Source organism: Oncorhynchus mykiss, chromosome 18 (genome assembly GCF_057628025.1).
Source record: "Oncorhynchus mykiss isolate SJ-2025 chromosome 18, ASM5762802v1, whole genome shotgun sequence".
NCBI lineage: Eukaryota > Metazoa > Chordata > Actinopteri > Salmoniformes > Salmonidae > Oncorhynchus > Oncorhynchus mykiss.
Window position 1 is genome coordinate 52,296,454 of NC_143039.1, and position 24,051 is coordinate 52,320,504.

At 44.2% G+C, this 24,051-nt stretch overlaps 1 protein-coding gene across 2 annotated transcripts in view; it reads right to left on the reverse strand.

Moving 5' to 3' along the window:
• Positions 1-24,051, reverse strand: part of LOC110496351 (transcriptional repressor p66-beta) — a 51,072-nt gene that overhangs the window by 4,952 nt on the left and 22,069 nt on the right. The window contains exons 2-10 of one of the 2 annotated variants that reach the window (XM_021572193.3): positions 17,183-17,557; positions 16,429-16,558; positions 16,089-16,220; positions 15,328-15,456; positions 14,440-14,607; positions 13,750-14,134; positions 13,184-13,386; positions 10,094-10,204; positions 5,930-6,146 (exon numbers count right to left, since the gene is read on the reverse strand). In XM_021572193.3, coding sequence (XP_021427868.3) covers positions 5,930-6,146; positions 10,094-10,204; positions 13,184-13,386; positions 13,750-14,134; positions 14,440-14,607; positions 15,328-15,456; positions 16,089-16,220; positions 16,429-16,558; positions 17,183-17,556 — 1,849 coding nt within the window. In that variant the 5' untranslated portion in view covers position 17,557. Of the gene's footprint in view, positions 1-5,905; positions 6,147-10,093; positions 10,205-13,183; positions 13,387-13,749; positions 14,135-14,439; positions 14,608-15,327; positions 15,457-16,088; positions 16,221-16,428; positions 16,559-17,182; positions 17,558-24,051 lie in introns of both variants that reach the window. The other variant, XM_021572192.3, reaches the window with a different exon arrangement.

Here is a 24,051-nt window from a genome sequence, read left to right on the forward strand (position 1 = left end):
ATGGAATTATGATTGAATTGGAATTAGTGTGTTTGAACTGGAATTGTAAAAAAAAAAAAAAGGAATTTAATTGAATATCTACATTTCACAGTTAATGCACTTAGTATCAAAAATTGACAGCAGGATTTGTTTTAAAATGATTTAAAGTTGTATTTTTATGTCCAGTATTACTACACTGTCTGAACAATGACATGTTCAGCCTAACAAGCCTGAGGGAATTTAATTGGAATTTGTGGAATTGTTGTGGATAATATTGAATTGGCAATTACATTTTTTTTTTTTTTTATAACCTAACATTGGAACTTGGAGGGATTGAATTCAAAGACTAACCTGGAATTTGAATTGAGTTTACAGGGACAGGGAATTTAATTAGAATGTCATTTGTTGAATTAATCCCAACCCTGCTGTCCACCTCACCAGAGATTTCAGAGTTTGTTAGACAATCATAAGGTATGACAATTATTATTGCAATAATTACTTTATTTATGCTCTCAGTATGGCCATCTTTGTGAAAAATGTGTAAAACCCATCGTGTATCACTCTTACGCTTTCTTTGAATGCTCAACATTGGGCATCACCTTCCGGGATAATGCATTATAATGCATTGTAAGACCTGTCATAAGCAGGTACGTCCCCCATATTATCATCTCATAATGATCCTGACTGAATTAAAAACAGCCATTTGGAAGATGTTTAAAATGTGCTACATAGAAAGACAAAACTTATTTTGAGCCTTACACATTATACTGGTCCCTTGGAGAAATCGATCCCACAACCATTTATACACTGAGTGTACAAAACATTAAGGACACCTGCTCTTTCCATGACAGACTGACCAGGTGAAAGCTATAATCCCTTATTGATGTCACTTGCTAAATCCACTTAAAATCAGTGTAGATGAAGGGGAGGAGACAGGTTAAAGAAGGATTTTTAAGCCTTCAGACAAGAGAGACATGTATTGTGTATGTGTGCCATTCAGAGGGTGAATGGGCAAGACAAAATATTGAAGTGCCTTTGAACAGGGTAAGTTCAGGTGCACAGGTTTGTGTCAAAACTGCAATGCTGCTGGGTTTTTAGGCAGCATTGCAGCTTCTTCTACAATGTAGAAAAAAGTAAAAGTAAAGAAAAACCCTTGAATGATTAGGTGTGTCCAAACATTTGACTGGTACTGTATTTATACACACAGCATCAGTCAAAAGATTGGACACATCTACTCATTCAAGGGGTTTTTTATTTTTACTATTTTCTACATTGTAGAGTAACAGACATCAAAATTATGAAATAACACATATGGAATCATGTAGTAACCAAAAAAGTTTTAAACGAATCAAAATACATTTTACATTTGGGATTTGCCTTGATGAGAGCTTTGCACACTCTTGGTATTCTGTCAACCAGCTTCACCTGGAATGCTTTCCCAATGCTTCACCTGGAATGCTTTCTTGAAGGATATGTATGCTGAGCACTTGTTGGCTGCTTTTCCTTCACTCTGCGTTCCAACTCATCCCAAACCATCTCAAATGGGTTGAGGTCCTGTGATTGTGGAGGCCAGGTCATCTGAAACAGCACTCCATCACTCTCCTTCTTGGTCAAATAGCCCTTACATAGCCTGGAGGTGTGTTGGGTCATTGTCTTGTTGAAAAACAAATGATAGTGGGACTAAGCGCAAATCAGATGGGATGGTGTATAGCTGTAGAATGGTGTGGTAGCCATGCTGGTTAAGTGTGCCTTGAATTCTAAATAAATCACTAACAGTGTCACCAGGAAAGCACCCCCACACAATCACACCTCCTCCTCCAAGCTTCACGGTGGGAACCACACACGCAGAGATCATCTGTTCACCTACTCTACGTCTCACAAAGATACAGCGGTTGGAACCAAAATTCTCAAATTTGGACTCAGACCAAAGGACAGATTTCCACCGGTCTAATGTCCATTGCTCATGTTTCTTGGACAAAGGAAAGTCTCTTCTTCATTTTGGTGTCATTTAGTAGTGGTTTCTTTGCAGCAATTCGACCATGAAGGCCTGATTCACGCAGTCTCCTCTGAACAGTTGATGTTGAGATGTGTCTGTTAATTGAACTTTGTGAAGCATTTATTTGGGCTGCAATTTCTGAGGCTGGTAACTCTAATGAACATCATCTGCAGCAGAGGTAACTCTGGGTCTTCCTTTCATGTGGCGGTCCTCATGAGAGCCAGTTTCATCATAGCGCTTGATGGTTTTTGCGACTGCACTTGAAGAAACTTTTAAAATTCTCCATATTGACTATTCATGTCTTAAAGTAATGATAGACTGTCGTTTATCTTTGCTTATTTAAGATGTTCTTTCCATAATATGGACTTTGTCTTTTACCAAATAGGGCTATCTTCTGTATACCAACTTTACCTTGTCACAGCACAACTGATTGCCTCAAACGCATTAAGAAGGAAAGAAATACCACAAGTGAACTTTTAACAAGGCACACCTGTTAATTGAAAGGCATTTCAAGTGACTAACTTATGAAGATGGTTGAGAGAACGCCAAGAGTGTACAAACTGTCATCAAGGCAAAGGAATCTCAAATATAAAATATATTTTGATTTGTTGAACACTTTTTGGTTATTACATGATTCTATATGTAATATTTAATAGTATTGATGTCTTCACTATTATTATACAATGTAGAAAATAGTAAAAATAAAGAAAAACCCTGGAAGGAGTAGGTTTCCAAACATGATTGTTACTTCTATATATCACACACACACACATACACACACACACACACACACACACACATACACACATACACACATACACACATACACACATACACACATACACACATACACACACACACACGTAATAGCATTATACGGTGCCTTCAGAAAGTATTCACACCCCTTGACTTTTTCCACATTTTGTTGTGTTACAGCCTGAATATAAAATTGGTTATATTTAGATGTTTGTCACTGGCCTACACACAATACCTCATAATGTCAAAGTTAAATTATGTTTTTAGAATTGTTTACTAATGTCAATAATTATTCAACCACTTTGTTATGGCAAGCCTGAATAAGTTCAGGAGTAAAACATTGCTTAACAAGTCACAAATAAGTTGCATGGACTAACTCTGTGCGCAATAATAGTGTTTACAAATATTTTTCATTGACTACCTCCTCGTGTTTACAAATATTTTTTAATGTCTACCTCCTCTCTCTACATTTTAAACACAGATTCAACCACAAAGACCAGGGAGACTTTCTAATGCCTCGCAAAGAAGGGCACCTATTGGTAGATGGGTAAAAATAAAACAAAGCAGACACTGAATACCCTTTCAAACATAGAGAACTTATTCATTACACTTTGGATGGTGTATCAATACACGCAGTCACTATAAAGATACAGGCGTCGTTCCTCAGTTGCCGGAGAGGCAGGAAACAGCTCAGGGATTTCAACATGAGGCCAATGGTGACTTTAAAATAGTTACAGTTTAACGGCTGTGATAGGATAAAACTGAGGATGGATCAACAACATTGTAGTTATTCCACAATATTAACCTAATTGACAATGAAAAGAAGCCTGTAAAAAAAAGCCTGTACAGAGTACAAATATTCAAGAAAATGTATATCTTGTTTGCAATAAGGCATTAAAGTAAAACAGCAAAAAATATGGCAAAGAAATTAACTTTATGTCCTGAATAGAAAACGTTATGTTTGGGGCAAATCCAACACACCACTGAGGACCACTTTTCATATTTTCAAGCATTGTGGTGGCTGGATCATGTTTTGGGTATGCTTGCCATCAGCAAGGACTAGGGAGTTTTTTGGGATAAAAATAAACGAAATAGAGCTAAGCGCAGGCAAAACCCTAGAGAAAAACCTGGTTCAGTCTGCTTTTCACCAGACATTGGGAGACAAATTCACCTGTCAGCATGACAATAACCTAAAACACAAGGCCAAATATACACTGGAGTTGCTTACCAAGACGACGTTGAATGTTCCTGAGTGGGCTAGTTCCAGTCAGACTTAAATATGCTTGAAAATCTATGGTAAGACTTGAAAATGGCTGTCTAGCAATGATCAACAACCAACTTAACCTGTTAGAGCTCTAGGGGCGCTATTTCATTTTTGGATAAAAAACGTTCCCGTTTTAAGCGCGATATTTTGTCACGAAAAGATGCTCGACTATGCATATTCTTGACAGTTTTGGAAAGAAAACACTCTGAAGTTTCAGAATCTGCAAAGATTTTGTCTGTAAGTGCCCCAGAACTCATTCTACAGGCGAAACCAAGATGATGCATCACCCAGGAATTAGCAGAATTTCTGAAGCTCTGTTTTCCATTCTCTCCTTATATGGCTGTGATTGCGCAACGAATGAGCCTACACTTTCTGTCGTTCGCCCAAGGTCTTAGCAGCATTGTGACGTATTTGTAGGCATATCATTGGAAGATTGACCATAAGAGACTACATTTTCCAAGTGTCCGCCTGGTGTCCTGCGTCGAATTCGGTGCGCAATTGCCAGCTGCTTCTACTTTACCATTTGATTCAGGGGAGAAAGCATGTGTCCAAGAACGATGTATCAATGAAGAGATATGTGAAAAACACCTTGATGATTGATTCTAAACAACGTTTGCCATGTTTTCAGTCGATATTATGGAGTTAATTTGGAAAAAAGTTTGCGTTTTGAGGACTGAATTTATGGATTTTTTTTGGTAGCCAAATGTGATGTATAAAACGGAGCTATTTCTAATACACAAGGAATCTTTTTGGAAAAACTGAGCATCTGCTATCTAACTGAGAGTATCCTCATTGAAAACATCAGAAGTTCTTCAAAGGTAAATGATTTTATTTGAAGGCTTTTATGTTTTTGTTAATGTTGCGTGCTGGATGCTAACGCTAATGCTAACGCTAAATGCTAACGCGAAATGCTAACTCTAGCTAGCTACTTTTACACAAATTATTGTTTTCCTATGGTTGAGAAGCATATTTTGAAAATCTGAGATGACAGTGTTGTTTACAAAAGGCTAAGCTTGAGAGATGGCATATTTATTTCATTTCATTTGCGATTTTCATAAATAGTTAACGTTGTGTTATGCTAATGAGCTTGCTGATAGATTTACACAATCCTGGATACAGGGGTTTTTTCATAGCTAAACGTGACGCAGAAAACGGAGCGATTTGTCCTAAACAAATAATCTTTCAGGAAAAACTGAACATTTGCTATCTGAGAGTCTCCTCATTGAAAACATCTAAAGTTCTTCAAAGGTAAATGATTTTTTTGAATGCTTTTCTGTTTTTTTGTGTAAATGTTGCCAGCTGAATGCTAATGCTAAATGCTACGTTAGCCATCAATACTGTTACACAAATGCTTGTTTTGCAATGGTTGAGAAGCATATTTTGAAAATCTGAGATGACAGTGTTGTTAACAAAAGGCTAAGCTTGAGAGCTAGCATATTTATTTCATTTCATTTGCGATTTTCATGAATAGTTAACGTTGCGTTATGGTAATGAGCTTGAGTCTGTATTCACGAACCCGGATCCGGGATGGGGAGATCAGAGATCAGAGATCAAAGGTTAACAGAGATTGAAGAATTTGTAAAAGTATAAAGTGCAAACATTGTACAATCCAGTAGTGCAAAGCTCTTTGAGATTGACCGATAAAGACCCACAGCTGTAATCACTGCCAAAGGTGATTCTAACATGTATTGACTCAGGGGGTTGAATGCTTATCTAATCAAGATATATTAGTGTTTTATTTTTCATATTTAAGAGTTTTTATTCCACTTTGTATTTTTTGACAAAAAAAATGCAATTAAATCAATTTCAATCCCACTTTGTACAACAACAAAATGTGGAAAAAGTCAAGGGGTGTGAATACTTTCTGAAGGCACTGTATCTGCAGGCTTTAGGCCTAATTGAAGTGTTACCATAAGGGGTTCTCAAAAACCCACCGGGGATGTTGTAGATCTGGCGACGGCCATCATGCTGGATCCGACTGCTGCCACCGCCACCACTACTGCTGCCACCTCCTCCTCCGCAGCGCTGCTTCCCCGTCATCCCCAGCAGGCCGCTGGCCACGGAGAGCTGGGATGCCTGGGCGAAGTTGGAAAGGACGCCCCTCGCCGAGCTGGAGAGACCCCTCTGCATGGAGGCCTGAGGCTGGGGAGCCTGAGGGAGCAGAGAGTGGAGAGAAAGTTGAGGAAATCAGTGACCTCTAGACACATCAGGCTAAGATTGAACCATACTACACTGGCTCAGACACTCGTCTTATATGGCAGGGCTTTCAAACTATTACAGACTACAAAGGGAAGCACAGCCGCGAGCTGCCCAGTGACACCAGCCTACACCAGCCTAAATCACTTCTATGTTCGCTTCGAGGAAAGCAACACTGAGGCATGCATGAGAACATCAGCTGTTCCGGACGACTGTGTGATCATGCTCTCCGTAGCCGACGTGAGTAAGACCTTTAAACAGGTCAACATACACAAGGCTGCGGGGTCAGATGGATTACCAGGATGTGTGCTGACCAACTGGCAGGTATCTTCACTGACATTTTTAACATGTCCCTGATTGAGTCTGTAATACAAACATGTTTCAAGCAGAACACCATAGTCCCTGTGCCTAAGAACAAAAAGGCAACCTGCCTAAATGACTACAGACCCGTAGCACTCACGTCCATAGCCATGAAGTGCTTTAATGGCTCACATCAACACCATTATCCCAGAAACCCTAGACCCACTCCAATTTGCATACCGTTCAAACAGATCTACAGATGAAGCAATCTCTATTGCACTCCACACTGGACAAAAGGAACACTTATGTGAGAACGCTATTCATTGACTACAGCTCAGCGTTCCAACACTACAGAACCCTCAAAGCTCATCACTAAGCTAAGCATCATTCTCATCGATGGGACTGTAGTGGAGCAGGTTGAGAGCTTCAAGGTCCTTGATGTCCACATCAACAACAAACTAGAATGGTCCAAACACACCAAGACAGTCATGAAGAGGGAACGACAAAGCCTATTCCCCTCAGGAAACTAAAAAGATGTGGCATGGGTCCTGAGATCCTCAAAAGGTTCTACAGCTGCAACATCGACAGCATCATGACTGGTTGCATCACTGCCTGGTACGGCAATTGCTCGACCTCCGACCGACCCCAAGGCACTACAGAGGGTAGTGGGTACGGCCCAGTACATCACTGGGGCTAAGCTGCCTGCCATCCAGGAACTCTACACCAGGTGGTGTCAGAGGAAGGCCCTAAAAATTGTCAAAAGACCCCAGCCATAGACTGTTCTCTCTTCTACGGCATGGCAAGCAGTACCGGGGTCCCAAGTCTAGGACAAAAAGGCTTCTCAACAGTTTTTATTTCTTTACTTACCTATTGTTCACCTAATACATTTTTTGCACTATTGGTTAGAGCCTGTAAGTAAGCATTTCACTGTAAGGTGAAATTCGTCGCAAGTGACAAACTTTGATTTGAAATGTTTGTGCTTCTAGTTCCGACAGTGCAGTAATATCTAACAAGTAATCTAACAATTCCACAACAACTACCTAAAACACACAAGTCTAAAAGGGATGGAACAAGAATATGTACATATAAATATATGGATGAGCGATGACCGAGCGGCATAGGCAAGATGCAATGGATGGTATAAAATACAGTATATACATATGAGATGAGTAATGTAAGATATGTAAACATTATCAAAGTGACATTATTTAAAGTGACCAGCGATACATCTATTAAAATGGCCAATGATTCAAGTCTGTGTGTAGGCAGCAGCCTCTGTGTTACAGCTTCAGTCTCTCGGTCCCAGCTTTGATGCACCTGTACTGACCTCGCCTTCTGGATGGTAGCGGGGTGAACAGGCAGTGGCTCGGGTGGCTGTTACCCTTGATGATCTTTTTGGACTTCCTGTGACATCGGGTGTTGTAGGTGTCCTGGAGGGCACGTAGTTTACCCCCAGTGATGCGTTGTGCAGACCGTACCACCCTCTGGGGAGACTTGCGGTTGTGGGCGGTGCAGTTGCCGTACCAGGCGATGATACAGCCCGACAGGATGCTCTCAATTGTGCATGCCCCCACCTCCTCCCTATAGGCTGTCTCATTGTTGTTGGTAATCAAGCCTACTACGGTTGTGTAGTCTACAAACTTGATGATCGAGTTGGAGGCGTGCATGGCCACGCAGTCATGGGTGAAAAGGGAGTACATTTGGTTGAGCACGCACCATTGTGGGGCGTCAGTGTTGAGGAACAACAAAATGGGAATGTTGTTTCCTACCTTCACCACCTGGGGGCAGCCCGTCTGGAAGTCCAGGACCCAATTGCACAGGGCGGGGCTGAGACCCAGGGCCTCAAGCTTAATGATGAGCTTGGATGGTACTATGCTGAGCTGTAGTCAATGAACAGCATTCTTACATAGCTATTCCTCTTTCCAGATGGAAATATGGCAGTGTGCAGTGTGATGGCAATTGCATCGTCTCTGGACCTGTTGGGGCGGTATGCAAACTGAAGTGGGTCTAGGGTGGCGGGTAAGGTGATATGATCCTTGACTAGTTTCTCAAAGCACTTCATGATGACAAAAGTGAGTGCTACTTGATAGTAATTTAGTTCAGTTATCTTTTCCTTCTTGGGTACAGGAACAATGGTGGCCATCTTGAAGCATGTGTGGATAGCAGACTGGGATGGGGAGCGATTGAATATGTCCATAAACACACCAACCAGCTGGTCTGCGCATGCTCTGAGGACGCAGCTAGGGATGCCGCCTGGGCCAGCAGCCTTGCGACGATTAAAACGTTTAAATGTCTTACTCACGTCGGCAGTGGAGAAGGGGGTCCGGTAGTCCTTAGTAGCGGGCCGTGTCAGTGGCACTGTATTATCCTCAAAGCGGGCAAAGAAGGTTTTTAGTTTGTCTGGAAGCAAGACGTTGGTGTCCGTGAAGTGGCTGGTTTTCTTTTTGTAGTCCGTAATTGCCGGTAGACCCTGGCACATACAACTCGTGTCTGAGCCGTTGAATTTCGACTCTACCATGTCCCTATACCGACATTTCACTTGTTTGATTGCCTTGGAGGGAATAACTACACTGTTTATATTCTGCCATATTCCCAGTCATCTTTCCATGGTAAATGAGGTGGTTCACGCTTTCAGTTTTGCGTGAATGCCGCCATCTATCCACGGTTTCTGGTTAGGGTAGGTTTTAATAGTCACAGTGGGTACAACCGCTCCAGTGCACTTCCTTATAAACTCACTCACCAAATCAGTGTATAAATGGATGTTATTCTCGGAGGCTGCCCGGAACATTTCCCAGTCCGTGTGATCAAAACTATCTTGAAGCGTGGATTCCAATTGGTCAGACCAGCATTGAATCGTTCTTGTCACAGGTACATCTTGCTTGAGATTCTACCTATAGGACGGTAGGAGCAAAATGGTGTCGTGGTCGGATTTGCTGAAGGGAGATAATATGGTTGGCATTTGATTGTAAGGAATTCTAGGTCAGGTGAACAAAAGGACTTTAGTTTCTGTATGTTGTTATGATTACAACATGAGTCGTTAATCATGAAGCACACACCCCTGCCCTTCTTATTCCCAGAGAGATGTTTATTTCTGTCGGCGCGACGCATGAAGAAACCCGGTGGCTGTACCGACTCCGACAACATATCCCGAGAGAGCCATGTTTCCGTGAAAAAGAGAATGTTACAATCTCTGATGTCTCTCTGGAAGGCAACCCTTGCCCTAATTTAGTCTACCTTGTTGTCTAGAGAGTGGACATTGGCGAGTAATATACTCTGAAGCGGTGGGTGGTGTGCACGCCTTCGAAGTCTGACCAGGAGGCCCCTCCGTCTACCTCTTCTGCAGTGACGTTGTTTTGGGTCGGCCTCTGGGATTAGATACAATGTCCTGGGTGGTGGTGCGAACAAAGGAGCCGCTTCGGGAAAGTCGTATTCCTGGTCATTATGTTGGTAAGTTGAGGTCACTCTTATACCCAATAGTTCTTCCCGGCTGTACGTAATAACACTTAAGATTTTCAGTCTACTTTTGAGGTCTAACAACAGCTGACAAATTAAGGTTTTGCAGTGAACTGTCATTTTAAGGTGTCTAAGTGTAGGCCCGTTACCTGACGCAGGGCATGATGTCGGATCATGGTCTCGGCCTTGCTGACGTTGGGAACTGTCTGAGCCGTGCTGGGTGAGAGGGCCGCCTGCTGCTGGAGCCTTTGCTCAATCTCCTGTTAAACATGAGGAGAGAAAGAGATAAGGGTTGAGACAATGAACAACAGATGGGAAAAAATTGTGGGACAAGGAGTGGGGGAGAGAAACAAGAAATTAAAGTACAAAAGCACACACACACACACACACACACACACACACACACACACACACACACACTTGTAAAAAATAATTTATGCTTATTATATTTATTTATTTAACAAAGTTATGCAACACCCAATTCCCCTATGTGAAAAAGTAATTGCCCCCGTACACTCAATAACTGGTTGTGCCACTTTTAGCTTCAATGACTGCAGCCCCAAATGCTTCCTGTAGTTTTTGATCAGTCTCTCACATCGCTGTGGAGGAATGTTGGCCCACTCTTGCATGCAGAACTGCTTTAACTCAGCAACATTTGTGGGTTTTCAAGCATTAACTGCTCGTTTCAAGTCTTGCCACAACATCTCAATTGGGATTAGGTCTTGACTGTGACTAGGCCATACTGAAACCTTAAAAAAAGAAAATTTTTTTTTTAACCATTTTCCTGTAAACTTGATTGTGTGTTTTGGATCATTGTCTTGCTGCTAGAGCCAGCTGTGCTGCAGCTTCAGCTCACAGACAGATGGCCTGACATTCTCCTGTAGAATTCTCTGATATATAGAATAATTAATGGTTCCTTCTATTAAGGCAAGTTGTCCAGGTCCTGAGGAAGCAAAGCATCCCCAAACCATCACACTACCACCACTATTCTTGACCGTTGGTATGAGGTTCTTAAAGTGGAATGCAGTGTTTGCCAGACATAAATGTTACCCCTTGACTTGTCCAAAATGTTGACTCAAGTTTGCCAAAAAGCATCTGGAAGCACCTGGATGATCATCAAGACTCTTAGAAGAATGTTATTTGGACAGCTGAGTCAAAAGTATAACTTTTTAGATGACGTTATGCCTGGCGAAAACCAAACACTGAATTCCACAGTAAGAACCTCAAGCAAGGTGGTGGCAGTGTGATGGTTTGGGGATGCTTTTCTTAATTGTTTTACCCCTTTTTCTCCCCGATTTCGTGGTATGCAGTTGGTAGTTAGTCTTGTCCCATCGTTCGGGAGAGGCGAAGGTCGTGAGCCATGCGTCCTCCGAAACAACCCAGCCGAGCCGCACTGCTTCTTGACACAATGGCCGCTCAACCCGGAAGCCAGCCGCACCAATGTGTCTGAGACGACCGTCTCAGCGTGCATTGCAACCGGCCTGCCACAGGAGTCACTAGAGCGCGATGTGACAAGATCCTCCCTGCCGGCCAAACCCTCCCCTAATCCTGACGACGCTGTGCCAATTGTGCACCGCCCCATGGGTCTCCCGGCGTGGCCGGCTGCGACAGAATCTGGACTCGAACCAGGATCTCTATTGGCACTGCGATGCAGTGCATTCGACCACTGCGCCAATCAGGAGGCCCGGGGATGCTTTTCTGCCTCAGGACCTGGACAACTTGCCTTAGAAGGAACCATGAATTCTGCTCTGTATCAGAGAATTCTACAGGAGAATGTCAGGACATCCGTCTGTGAGCTGAAACAAAGCTGGGTCATGCAGCTAGAAAATGATCCAAGACACACAATCAAGTTAACATGAAAATGGCTAAAAGGCAACAAATTTTATGTTTTGGAATGGCCGAGTCACAGTCCAGACCTAATCCCAATCGAGATGTTGTGGCAGGACTTGTAACAAGCAGTTAACAAGCAGCTTGAAAAACCACAAATGTCACTGAGTTAAAGGAGTTCTGCATTCAAGTGTGGGCAAAAATTCCTCCACAGCGATGTGAGGGACTGATCAACAACTACAGGAAGCATTTGGGGCGGCAGGTAGCCTATTGGTTAGAGCGCTGGACTAGTAACCGAAAGGTTGCAAGATCGAATCCCCGAGCTGACAAGGTTAACCCACTGTTCCTAGGCCGTCATTGAAAACAAGAATTTGTTCTAGACTGACTTGCTTAGTTAAATAAATGTTTAAAAAAAATAATAATTAAAGGGCTGCAGTCATTGCAGCTTAAGGTTGCACAAGCAGTATTTGACTGTAAGTAGGCAATTACTTTTTCACACAGGGAAATTGGGTGTTGCATTAATTTGCTAAAAATAAAATAAGTATATATATTTTTTGTTATTTGTAAACTCAGGCTCCCTTTATCTAATACCAGGTTTTGGTTGAAGATCTGATAACATTCAGTATCAAAAATATGCAAAAATAGAGAAAATCAGAAAAGGGGCAAATACCTTATCACAGCACTGTATCTCCATGCCATTACATGTGAAAAATAAAATCTGGGCACCTATTCATAAATTGGAATGTGGATCTAGGATCAGTTGTCTTTTAGATCAGATTACAGTGATCAGACCCCTTCCCTTTTTCCACATTCTGTTACATGACAGTAACTTTTCAAATGTATATAAAAAAAATCCAGAAATATCACATATACATTAGTATTCAGACCTTTACTCAGTACTTTGTTGAAGCACCTTTGGCAGAGAGTACAGCCTCAAGTCTTTTTGGGTATGATGCTACACACTTGGCACATGAGTTTCACCCATTCTTCTTTGCAGATCCTCTCAAGCTCTGTCAGGTTGGTTAGGGAGAGTCGCTGCACAGCTTTTTTCAGGTCTCACCAGAGATGTTTGATCGGGTTCAAGTCCGAGCTCTGGCTGAGCCACTCAAAGACATTCAGAGACTTGTCCCGAAGGCGTTGTCTTGGCTATGTGCTGAGTAAAGAGTCTGAATACTTATGTAAATGTGATATCTGTTTTTTATATATACATTTGCTAAACTGTCTAATAACCTGTTTATGCTTTGTCATTATGGGGCATTATGTGTAGATTGATGAGAAAAAAACAATTTAATACATTTTAGAATAAGGCTGTAATGTAGCAACATGTGGAAAAAGTCAAGGGGTCTGAATACTTTCCAAATGCACTGTAGAGCAAGCCCTGTTAAAGCCCTGTTAAAAGGGGTCGAGCTAACCTGCTCCTGCTGCAGGGCCTTGACGAATGCGTTCTTCAGTCTATTGGTGTGCTCCGCCTTCAGGGCCTTCTTCTGATTGGACGTCATGCACTGCTCACAGAGGATACGCCCGCCCTTCTCCTGCTTCCAGTGGGGTGTGAAGTCGATCCTGCACTGGCCGCAGAAGAAGGGCTCCATGCGCGACAGCGTCCCCCGCAGCTTACCTGATGAGAGGCAGGAGAGAGGCATTTATTAAAGGTTTTGATTCTTGAGGGGGTCAGTTTAAACTAACTGTCCTGTGTTTACAGATTTCTATGAAATATTAGCTATAATTAATTACAAAATAGTTTCCTTCCAAAGTTGTTTCATTATTTTCATAAATGTATGCTTTGGCCACAAATATGAGTATAGGATAAGTTAACAACATTATTTGGGTATGAGTTAACAGAATATGAACTTTAACAAGTTAGGTTTTCACTGGACAGTATGGTGAGGTGCAGAATCACTAATCTTGATCATATAATGAGTAGTTATTTGGGATGCAGTGTGATTTGTAGATTTGTAGTAGTGCCTGTTCAGTGGCTCACCCTGGCTGTCGATGACGCTCTGCACCACCTCTTCCAGGCCTACCATGTAGATGAACTCGCTGTTGGCGGCCGACGGCAGGAAGTGCAGCAGTGGGGCCGGAGGCTTGGGTGGGGGAATCTCCAGCAGGGTCTTCTCCAGCTGTTTGCGCAAGGCCAGCTTGGCTGCCGCCTGGCTGCTGGCCTGGTCCGCCAGGGAACTCACCCCGGAGCTGCTGCCGCCACCTGTGCCGCTCGATATGGTGGAAGGGCTGACAGCGCCCATCCCACTGCCGCCCATCCCCACACCGCCCACACCACCAGCCCCTGCCGCCTGCATGTGGGCCAGGTTCATGTAGATTGCAGAGGAACCCGAACGCTGGGACGCCGCCACCTGCTGGCTGGTGGCCTGTGGTGCATTCAACACACAAGGGAAAAGGGGCACAGTGGAAAGACAGTGAGACTAGATGAAGTGATTGCTATTATTCACACGGAATGGTCCTCTGGGTGGCTTTTATGACATTTGAACAGGCTCAAGGGATGAAGTGGTATAAGGAATTTAGTGGGAACATCCTCCAGTCATGCTTGCAATAATCCAATGCTTTTAAATGCATGAGGGGGCGTGACCGAGTGCATACTCATGGGTAAAGGTTAGAGAATCGGAATGCAACCAGTGTTTACTGAAACGTGGAGAGCAGAGGGGTGGCACCATACCTGCTGGTAGCTGATGTTGCTCATACTGCCCGTGCTGGAGCGGCCCATGCCAGGCTTGGAGGGCATTCTCTGGCCATGTAGCTGGGATGGGTTGGGGGCGATGACCCTCTGTGACATCATCATCGGTGGCAGGGAGGCATTGGCCCCCGACCTGATGACTGTGTGACCCTGCGGAGAGAGGAGAGGAAAGGTTAGAGGATATAGAAAGAAAAGGGATGTCCAGCAGGGATAGAGGAGGAAGAGGGACAGGAAAAGGTGAGAAAGTGATAAAGAGGACAGGGTTAATAAAATGGGGAGAATTATGAGAACAATACAAATTTGGATGCATTTGAATTAATTCCGCCATTGAATTGATCAGGAATCCACATTTGCTACATGGCGTGTGCCATTGAAACAGAGAGAGCTAGTCATTCACGAATGTAATGATTCTATGAATGGGTATATGTTGTACCGTTTGTGGTCACTAGAGGGCAATAGTGACCACAATAGTGGCCTTATTGTCACAGTTCAGACAGACAGTGAACAGCTTAGATAAAAAGCTGACCTGACCAACCCATGTGCAATTCAAGGGATCATGACAATGACTTCCTAACAATGTCTTCCTAACATAGATGTAAGATATCAACCTAACCAGGAACGATATACTTTTCTAAACACAAGCATGATCCAAAGAGTAGTGAAATAGATTTGCCTCAGCATGCAAACACAAATTAGCTTTGAGTATTGATCCTACAGTGTTGGTATGTAATGCATTACAAGACGTTCCAACTGAAGGAGCAACAATGCTCTTGGAGCTGTGGATAGCAGGTTTGGCTCAGACCAGAGGTGCAGGTAGAGTTCCGGTCAGGCTACTGCCAAAATCACTGCAATACACACACACACACACACCTGTGCAGTGCGAAAGTTCTGGGGCTCCGGGGTGTGCATGCCAGGGCGCACCGGCAGCTTTCCCATCCCCTGTGAACTGTGGATGGGGGATGGCTGCACTAAAGAGGGGGTATTCTGGACCACTGGTACCTGGATGGGTTGGAATAGAACAGTTAGAATAGAAAACATTTTTTTTTAAAAACAATAGAGAACTTTACACACCGACGTTACAAATCAATTTGTGCAATGTATATCATGTACATATGTACATATATCATGCTTTACACGTGGCCGGGTCAGGTCTGGCAGGCGAACGAACACACACGCAAAACTCTCTCTCTCTCTTTCAAAACAGAGACGCACACAGCACACAATAACGCCACTGATCTCTGCCATGTTTACTCCTGCTCTGAGACATTGAGATGTTTAGCCTGTGTGTCAGCACAATCTCACTACCACTTCAAACAGGGGACGTAGGTAACACTGCTACCTGCTGAGCCATTCCCATTTCACTAGTATCAGGCTGTTTCGGTGCCTGTATTTTGTGGGATATAGGAGCCATTATGATATTTGATGCTGATTTTAGCGATAATGCGTCCCTGATTGCGATTTTTGTTTACCGGGTGATTATCCATTGTAAAGTGAGGTAGCTGGCTAAGGTTATTGTAACACCAATATTTTGTCACAAACTAGGGGTGCTGGGTCTCATTTTCTATAACGATATTTCAATCAACCTTCTGAATTGAATACGGAATGGTATTAGCGTCAACTCTGGTACTAACCTTCTGCACGACATTCTCCTTCTGGATCTGGCTCTGCCGAAGCTTCTTGAGCAGCACCAGACGGGCCTCCTCCAGACGCAGCTCTTCCCTCAGAGCCTTGATCATCTGCTGCCGCTCCTCGCCAGTCTTCCCCTAGAACACACACACACACACACACACACACACACACACACACACACGTTTATGGATAGGACAGTAAATGGCTGAAAGGAAAGGTAGGAGGAGTATGAAGGGCGGTGGAGCAGATTCGAACCATGCCGACTCTGGTCTACATGTGTGCCGGGGTCAGAGTCAGTGGCTTTAACCCCTAGACCACACAGGCCAAGTGGTGACAACGTACCTTGAAGATCTCCAGGTTGGCCTGGTGCAGCCTCTCCTCGGGATGGGGCGTCCCCCTGGGACTGGAAGCCTCGTTGTCCGACAGGATGATCACGTCCGGGGACGGAGTGTGTCGCTCACGGTCCACATCGCTGGAGGTGGGAGAGAGGGGGACCAGCGGCGAATGACGTCCAACAGAGGATGAATGGTGTACGCTGTTTAGCACTGCATAGAGCTACACTGCATTACCTCCTCTACATGGAGCGACACTGCATTACCTCCTCTACATGGAGCTACACTGCATTACCGCCTCTACCTGGAGCTACACTGCATTACCTCCTCTACATGGAGCTACACTGCATTACCGCCTCTACCTGGAGCTACACTGCATTACCTCCTCTACATGGAGCTACACTGCATTACCTCCTCTACATGGAGCTACACTGAGTAACACAATACTAAACAGGTTACAACAATATGCATTGTACAATGAATGAATTACATGTTGAATTACATTAGTTGGCAACCCATCCCTCATGGGATTAATGGGACCAACATTACAATAATTCATTGTGATATTCCAGTGATAATTCTTCTTCTGGTGTCCTCTGCAGTGCGCATCGCATGAATACGTGTATAAGGTGTTTTTGTTTTTCAAATCTGCATAACACACCAACTAAATACACTTCCAAAGTCCACATCTTCTGCACGACTCATTTCCACCCATCACCTGTTCTTCGTCCATTTTAAATCATGATTAATTATATGATTCTTACCCTCTTCTGGCGCTGAAGTCCACTGGTTCGTCCACCATGTTCTCCTTGCCGTTCTTACTTGGCCCTCCGTGGCCCCCCAGCCTCCCGTTCATCTTCTCCTCATAGGCCGCCGCCGCGCCCGCCAGCATACTCTGGTGGTGGTGGCTCCCCCCCAGTCCGCCTTTGCCGCCGTCCAGGGACCCGGCTGCCACCGCTGCCCCTTCCAACGCAGCCAGGTCCTTGCGCTTGAGCAGGGCCAGCATCTTGAGGCGCTCCATAGCCTCGTGGCCCTCCATCTTAAGGCGCTTGGCCAGGGCCTCTTCACGCTCCTCGGACGTCTCCAGGCCCCGCTTGAGAAGGTTCAGCCGCAGCGCCTCCTCAGACATCCGCTCCATCCTGGAAACAAAGGGAGGGAGGGAGGAACGTGAGGTTCAATTCAACGCAATTCAATTCAACCAAATATTTGAAAGCATTTCACACATCACAGATACTTATGAACCATGGTTGAGAAGGGGCCTATGTGAAGATAACACCTCGAAACGAACAGTCTCGCCCTGGAGCTGTGTATTTTATAGTGAAAATAGGGCCTTTGTTGCTCTTTATGTGTGTGTCCATGTAAAAATGAGTGTGTGGGATTGCTATATTCCTGACTGCGCACTGACTAACTACGCAATCAGGCAACTCGCTGACAGCATCGAATGAACTAAATACACAAGCATTACATTTAGATATTTGAAAGCCTACAGAATTCTCATTCTCATTGGTGAATCTGTGAGAGTGAACTCTTCCACCTTCAGTGAATGGGGGTGTCCTTATTTTGCTACAGCACCAGATGACATCAGGTGCATTGACCCGTGACTAACTGACAATTATGTTAACAAGTGGATGACGGTTATTCATGTCATGTCGTTATATTAAAACAAGTTCCTATCCAGCAAATGAATGCATGAGAAGGAACACACAAATAAAATGAATGCGTGTTAAACATTGACTTGACATTTTCAAGTCACCTACATTGTGGTGCTCAAGACATCTCTTTAGGACAGGGATCCTCAACTAGATTCGGCCGTGGGCCGATCTTTCTTTAGCGGATGGTCAGGGTGGCGGAGCATAATTGCAAATGATTTGTCGACTGCAAATTGACCGCAAGAAGCCCAAACAGATCATATTTGACTAAAACAATCAATCATTTCACTTGGAGCTGATATGCTAATGTTTTTAATAGTCTTAAGTCCAAATAATTAAAATAAAAAAACACATTTAATTTGAATTTATTTTTGCTCAGAAAACTTCAAATCAAATCATATCACATGCGAGTCAAATTGTGCGTGGTTACTATGTGGATCACATCAGTGAGGAAGACTTCGGCTGGGTGGCAACCAATGACCTCTAACAAACACGGCTTTGTCATGTGACTGGTTGCTATAAGTAGACTGACTGAACATTTGGTCCAATCAAAAGCCTGTGTCAGGAATGCAAGGTGGAAGTAAAAAAAAATAATAAAAAAAAAAACTCACACATTGTCACAGTAATTGCATGTTTACTGAATAAGGTAACCATTTCAGATTGTATGTTTTTACACATACATCTTCATAACGCACATGAAATGAGCCCTCGGTACAGTCACAGCAGAGCCGTAAGATTTAGATTCTAAAGAACGGTCCTATAATACACACATAGGGAGAAACATTACTCAGAGGCCAGTATCAATCCAGATCATACTAGATAGTGGATGATCAATGTGTGTGGAGAACATATGCGCATGAGGTCGTACGTGTTTAAGTGCCCGTGAGTTAAATTGTGTGCATACATACAGTCTGCTCCGGGTTTGACCATGTGTCACGTACAAACGATCTAAATGATCATGAGTGTGCGTGCCAGTCACACTAAGTTAAGCACGCTTGGGTGGGCTATGGGAAGGCCCGAGGACACACACCCACACCCCCAGACAGTGTGTGTCGGCTTTTGTCTGCTGGCAACTCCCTATCTGCCCAATACATTTGTATTCCAGTCAGCATAGATAGCAAGCCTGAGATTAAGTGCATTACTATCAGGCGTTGCACTGCATAGTGCTCTGACGTCTGCATCGGTTCCTTGAGATCTTGCTCTGCATAGAGAGGACTTTCTGAGGTAAAAAGAACCCAACAATAAGCAGACAGTTCAGAACTGAACTTACAAAATGCTTTCCGCTGTCTATACGTAGACAAAACACAAGATAGCTGTCAGAAATATAATAGATAAAACATCCCAACCAGACATACAAACATAACATAAACAACAGCACATCAAAGGATAGTATGAACACAAGATGTTGGGAAAAACACGCTGATTACATTCAAATCTGTGGATGTATGGCTCTGTTATGATCTTCAGGTATTTCCAGGATTTTCTACAAAGATAAGTTTCCCGTGGCAGCATATATGTATGGATTTCCATTGCAGACACAGCCAATATCTGATGAAAACCCATCCAAATTAAGAAACTGTTCCGATTCATATTCAGACAATGTGCGGGGAGAGCCAAGTTCATTCTCAGTTAACAGATGACAGATGAGGCCTTCAGTGATGCATACATGAGCGCACTGCACCAACAGTCAAACAGTGCTGTAGTCGTACCGCCATGGAGGATGACTTGTCTGTAGTCGCACATACCACCTCAATGCAGGTGTTCTGTGACACGATGCTTCCCCATCCCATTCCCATTCCCCTTTCTGTTCTGGTTTGAAGATGAGAGATTACAAATGTTCATAGGGGAAGCGCCAGGGCCTGTAAGTGACAGTAGCATTATTATGCTACAGAGTTATTATTTTTTAAGAGGGTAGATCAGCTTTAATAGTGCAGATAGATTCTGCATCATTTACAACCCCCCCCCACCCATATATTTTTTTAAATATACACTGAACAAAAATATGAACGCAAAATGCAACAGTTAACGACTTACTGAGTTACAGTTCATATAAGGAAAATCAGTCAATTTATATCATTTGGGGTAGCTACACGGGGTCTGCGGTTGTTGGTTCCGGCGCCGACAGAGATGACCGCCTCGCTTCGCGTTCCTAGGAAACTATGCAGTTTTTTGTTTTTTTACTTGTTATTTCTTACATTAGTAACCCAGGTCATCTTAGGTTTCATTACATACAGTCGAGAAGAACTATTGAATATAAGATCAGCGTCAACTCACCATCAGTACGACCAAGAATATGTTTTTCGCGACGCGGATCCTGTGTTCTGCCTTACAAACAGGACAACGGAGTGGATCCCATGCAGCGACCCAAAAAAACGACTCCGAAAAAGAGGGAAACGAGGCGATCTTCTGGTCAGACTCCGGAGACGGGCACACCATGCACCACTCCCTAGCATTCTTCTTGCCAATGTCCAGTCTCTTGACAACAAGGTTGATGAAATCCGAGCAAGGGTAGCATTCCAGAGGGACATCAGAGACTGTAACGTTCTTTGCTTCACGGAAACATGGCTCACTGGAGAGACGCTATCCGAGGCGGTGCAGCCAACGGGTTTCACCACGCATCGCGCCGACAGAAACAAACATCTTTCTGGTAAGAAGAAGGGCGGGGGCGTATGCCTTATGGCTAACGTGACATGGTGTGATGAAAGAAACATACAGGAACTCAAATCCTTCTGTTCATCTGATTTAGAATTCCTCACAATCAAATGTAGACCGCATTATCTACCAAGAGAATTCTCTCCGATTATAATCACAGCCGTATATATCCCCCCCCCCCAAGCAGACACATCGATGGCTCTAAACAAACTTTATTTAACTCTTTACAAACTGGAAACCATTTATCCGGAGGCTGCATTCATTGTAGCTGGGGATTTTAACAAGGCTAATCTGAAAACAAGACTCCCTAAATTTTATCAGCATATCGATTGCGCAACCAGGGGTGGAAAGACCTTGGATCATTGTTACTCTAACTTCCGCGACGCATATAAGGCCCTGCCCCGCCCCCCTTTCGGAAAAGCTGACCACGACTCCATTTTGTTGATCCCTGCCTACAGACAGAAACTAAAACAAGAGGCTCCCACGCTGAGGTCTGTCCAACGCTGGTCCGACCAAGCTGACTCCACACTCCAAGACTGCTTCCATCACGTGGACTGGGATATGTTTCGTATTGCGTCAGATAACAATATTGACCAATACGCTGATTCGGTGTGCGAGTTCATTAGAACGTGCGTTGAAGATGTCGTTCCCATAGCAACGATTAAAACATTCCCTAACCAGAAACCGTGGATTGATGGCAGCTTTCGCGTGAAACTGAAAGCGCGAACCACTGCTTTTAATCAGGGCAAGGTGTCTGGTAACATGACCGAATACAAACAGTGCAGCTATTCCCTCCGCTAGGCTATCAAACAAGCTAAGCGTCAGTACAGAGACAAAGTAGAATCTCAATTCAACGGCTCAGACACAAGAGGCATGTGGCAGGGTCTACAGTCAATCACGGACTACAGGAAGAAATCCAGCCCAGTCACGGACCAGGATGTCTTGCTCCCAGGCAGACTAAATAACTTTTTTGCCCGCTTTGAGGACAATACAGTGCCACTGACACGGCCTGCAACGAAAACATGCGGTCTCTCCTTCACTGCAGCCGAGGTGAGTAAGACATTTAAACGTGTTAACCCTCGCAAGGCTGCAGGCCCAGACGGCATCCCCAGCCGCGCCCTCAGAGCATGCGCAGACCAGCTGGCCGGTGTGTTTACGGACATATTCAATCAATCCCTATACCAGTCTGCTGTTCCCACATGCTTCAAGAGGGCCACCATTGTTCCTGTTCCCAAGAAAGCTAAGGTAACTGAGCTAAACGACTACCGCCCCGTAGCACTCACTTCCGTCATCATGAAGTGCTTTGAGAGACTAGTCAAGGACCATATCACCTCCACCCTACCTGACACCCTAGACCCACTCCAATTTGCTTACCGCCCAAATAGGTGCACAGACGATGCAATCTCAACCACACTGCACACTGCCCTAACCCATCTGGACAAGAGGAATACCTATGTGAGAATGCTGTTCATTGACTACAGCTCGGCATTCAACACCATAGTACCCTCCAAGCTCGTCATCAAGCTCGAGACCCTGGGTCTCGACCCCGCCCTGTGCAACTGGGTACTGGACTTCCTGACGGGCCGCCCCCAGGTGGTGAGGGTAGGCAACAACATCCCCTCCCCGCTGATCCTCAACACTGGGGCCCCACAAGGGTGCGTTCTGAGCCCTCTCCTGTACTCCCTGTTCACCCACGACTGCGTGGCCACGCACGCCTCCAACTCAATCATCAAGTTTGCGGACGACACAACAGCGGTAGGCTTGATTACCAACAACGACGAGACGGCCTACAGGGAGGAGGTGAGGGCCCTCGGAGTGTGGTGTCAGGAAAATAACCTCACACTCAACGTCAACAAAACTAAGGAGATGATTGTGGACTTCAGGAAACAGCAGAGGGAACACCCCCCTATCCACATCGATGGAACAGTAGTGGAGAGGGTAGCAAGTTTTAAGTTCCTCGGCATACACATCACAGACAAACTGAATTGGTCCACTCACACAGACAGCATTGTGAAGAAGGCGCAGCAGCGCCTCTTCAACCTCAGGAGGCTGAAGAAATTCGGCTTGTCACCAAAAGCACTCACAAACTTCTACAGATGCACAATCGAGAGCATCCTGGCGGGCTGTATCACCGCCTGGTACGGCAACTGCTCCGCCCTCAACCGTAAGGCTCTCCAGAGGGTAGTGAGGTCTGCACAACGCATCACCGGGGGCAAACTACCTGCCCTCCAGGACACCTACACCACCCGATGTTACAGGAAGGCCATAAAGATCATCAAGGACATCAACCACCCGAGCCACTGCCTGTTCACCCCGCTATCATCCAGAAGGCGAGGTCAGTACAGGTGCATCAAAGCTGGGACCGAGAGACTGAAAAACAGCTTCTATCTCAAGGCCATCAGACTGTTAAACAGCCACCACTAACATTGAGTGGCTGCTGCCAACACACTGACACTGACTCACCTCCAGCCACTTTAATAATGGGAATTGATGGGAAATGATGTAAATATATCACTAGCCACTTTAAACAGTGCTACCTTATATAATGTTACTTACCCTGCATTATTCATCTCATATGCATACGTATATACTGTACTCTATATCATCGACTGTATATACTGTACTCGATACCATCTACTGCATCTTGCCTATGCTGCTCTGTACCATCACTCATTCATATATCCTTATGTACATATTCTTTATCCCCTTACACTGTGTACAAGACAGTAGTTTTGGAATTGTTAGTTAGATTACTTGTTGGTTATTACTGCATTGTCGGAACTAGAAGCACAAGCATTTCGCTACACTCGCATTAACATCTGCTAACCATGTGTATGTGACAAATACAATTTGATTTGATTTGATTTGTTCGGTTGGACGTACTGCCAAATTCTCTAAAACGATGTTGGAGGTGGCTTATGGTAGAGAAATGTACATTCAAATCTCTGGCAACAGCTCTGGTGGACATTACTGCAGTCAGCATGCCAATTTCACGCTCCCCCAAAAGACATCTGTGACATTGTGTTGTGTGACAAAACTACATATTTTAGAGTGTCCTTTTATTGTCCACAGCACAAGGTGCACCTGTGTAATGATCATGCTGTTTAATCTGCTTCATGATATGCCACACCTGTTAGGTAGATGGATTATCTTGGCAAAGGAGAAATGTTCACTAACAGGGATGTAAACAAATTTGTGAACACTATTTTTTGGCTTGTGGAACATTTCTGGGATCTTTTATACAAGCTCATGAAATATGGGACCAGCACTTTACGTGTTGCATTTATATTTGTGTTCAATGTATTTTCTTTCATTATTATATTCCCCTAACT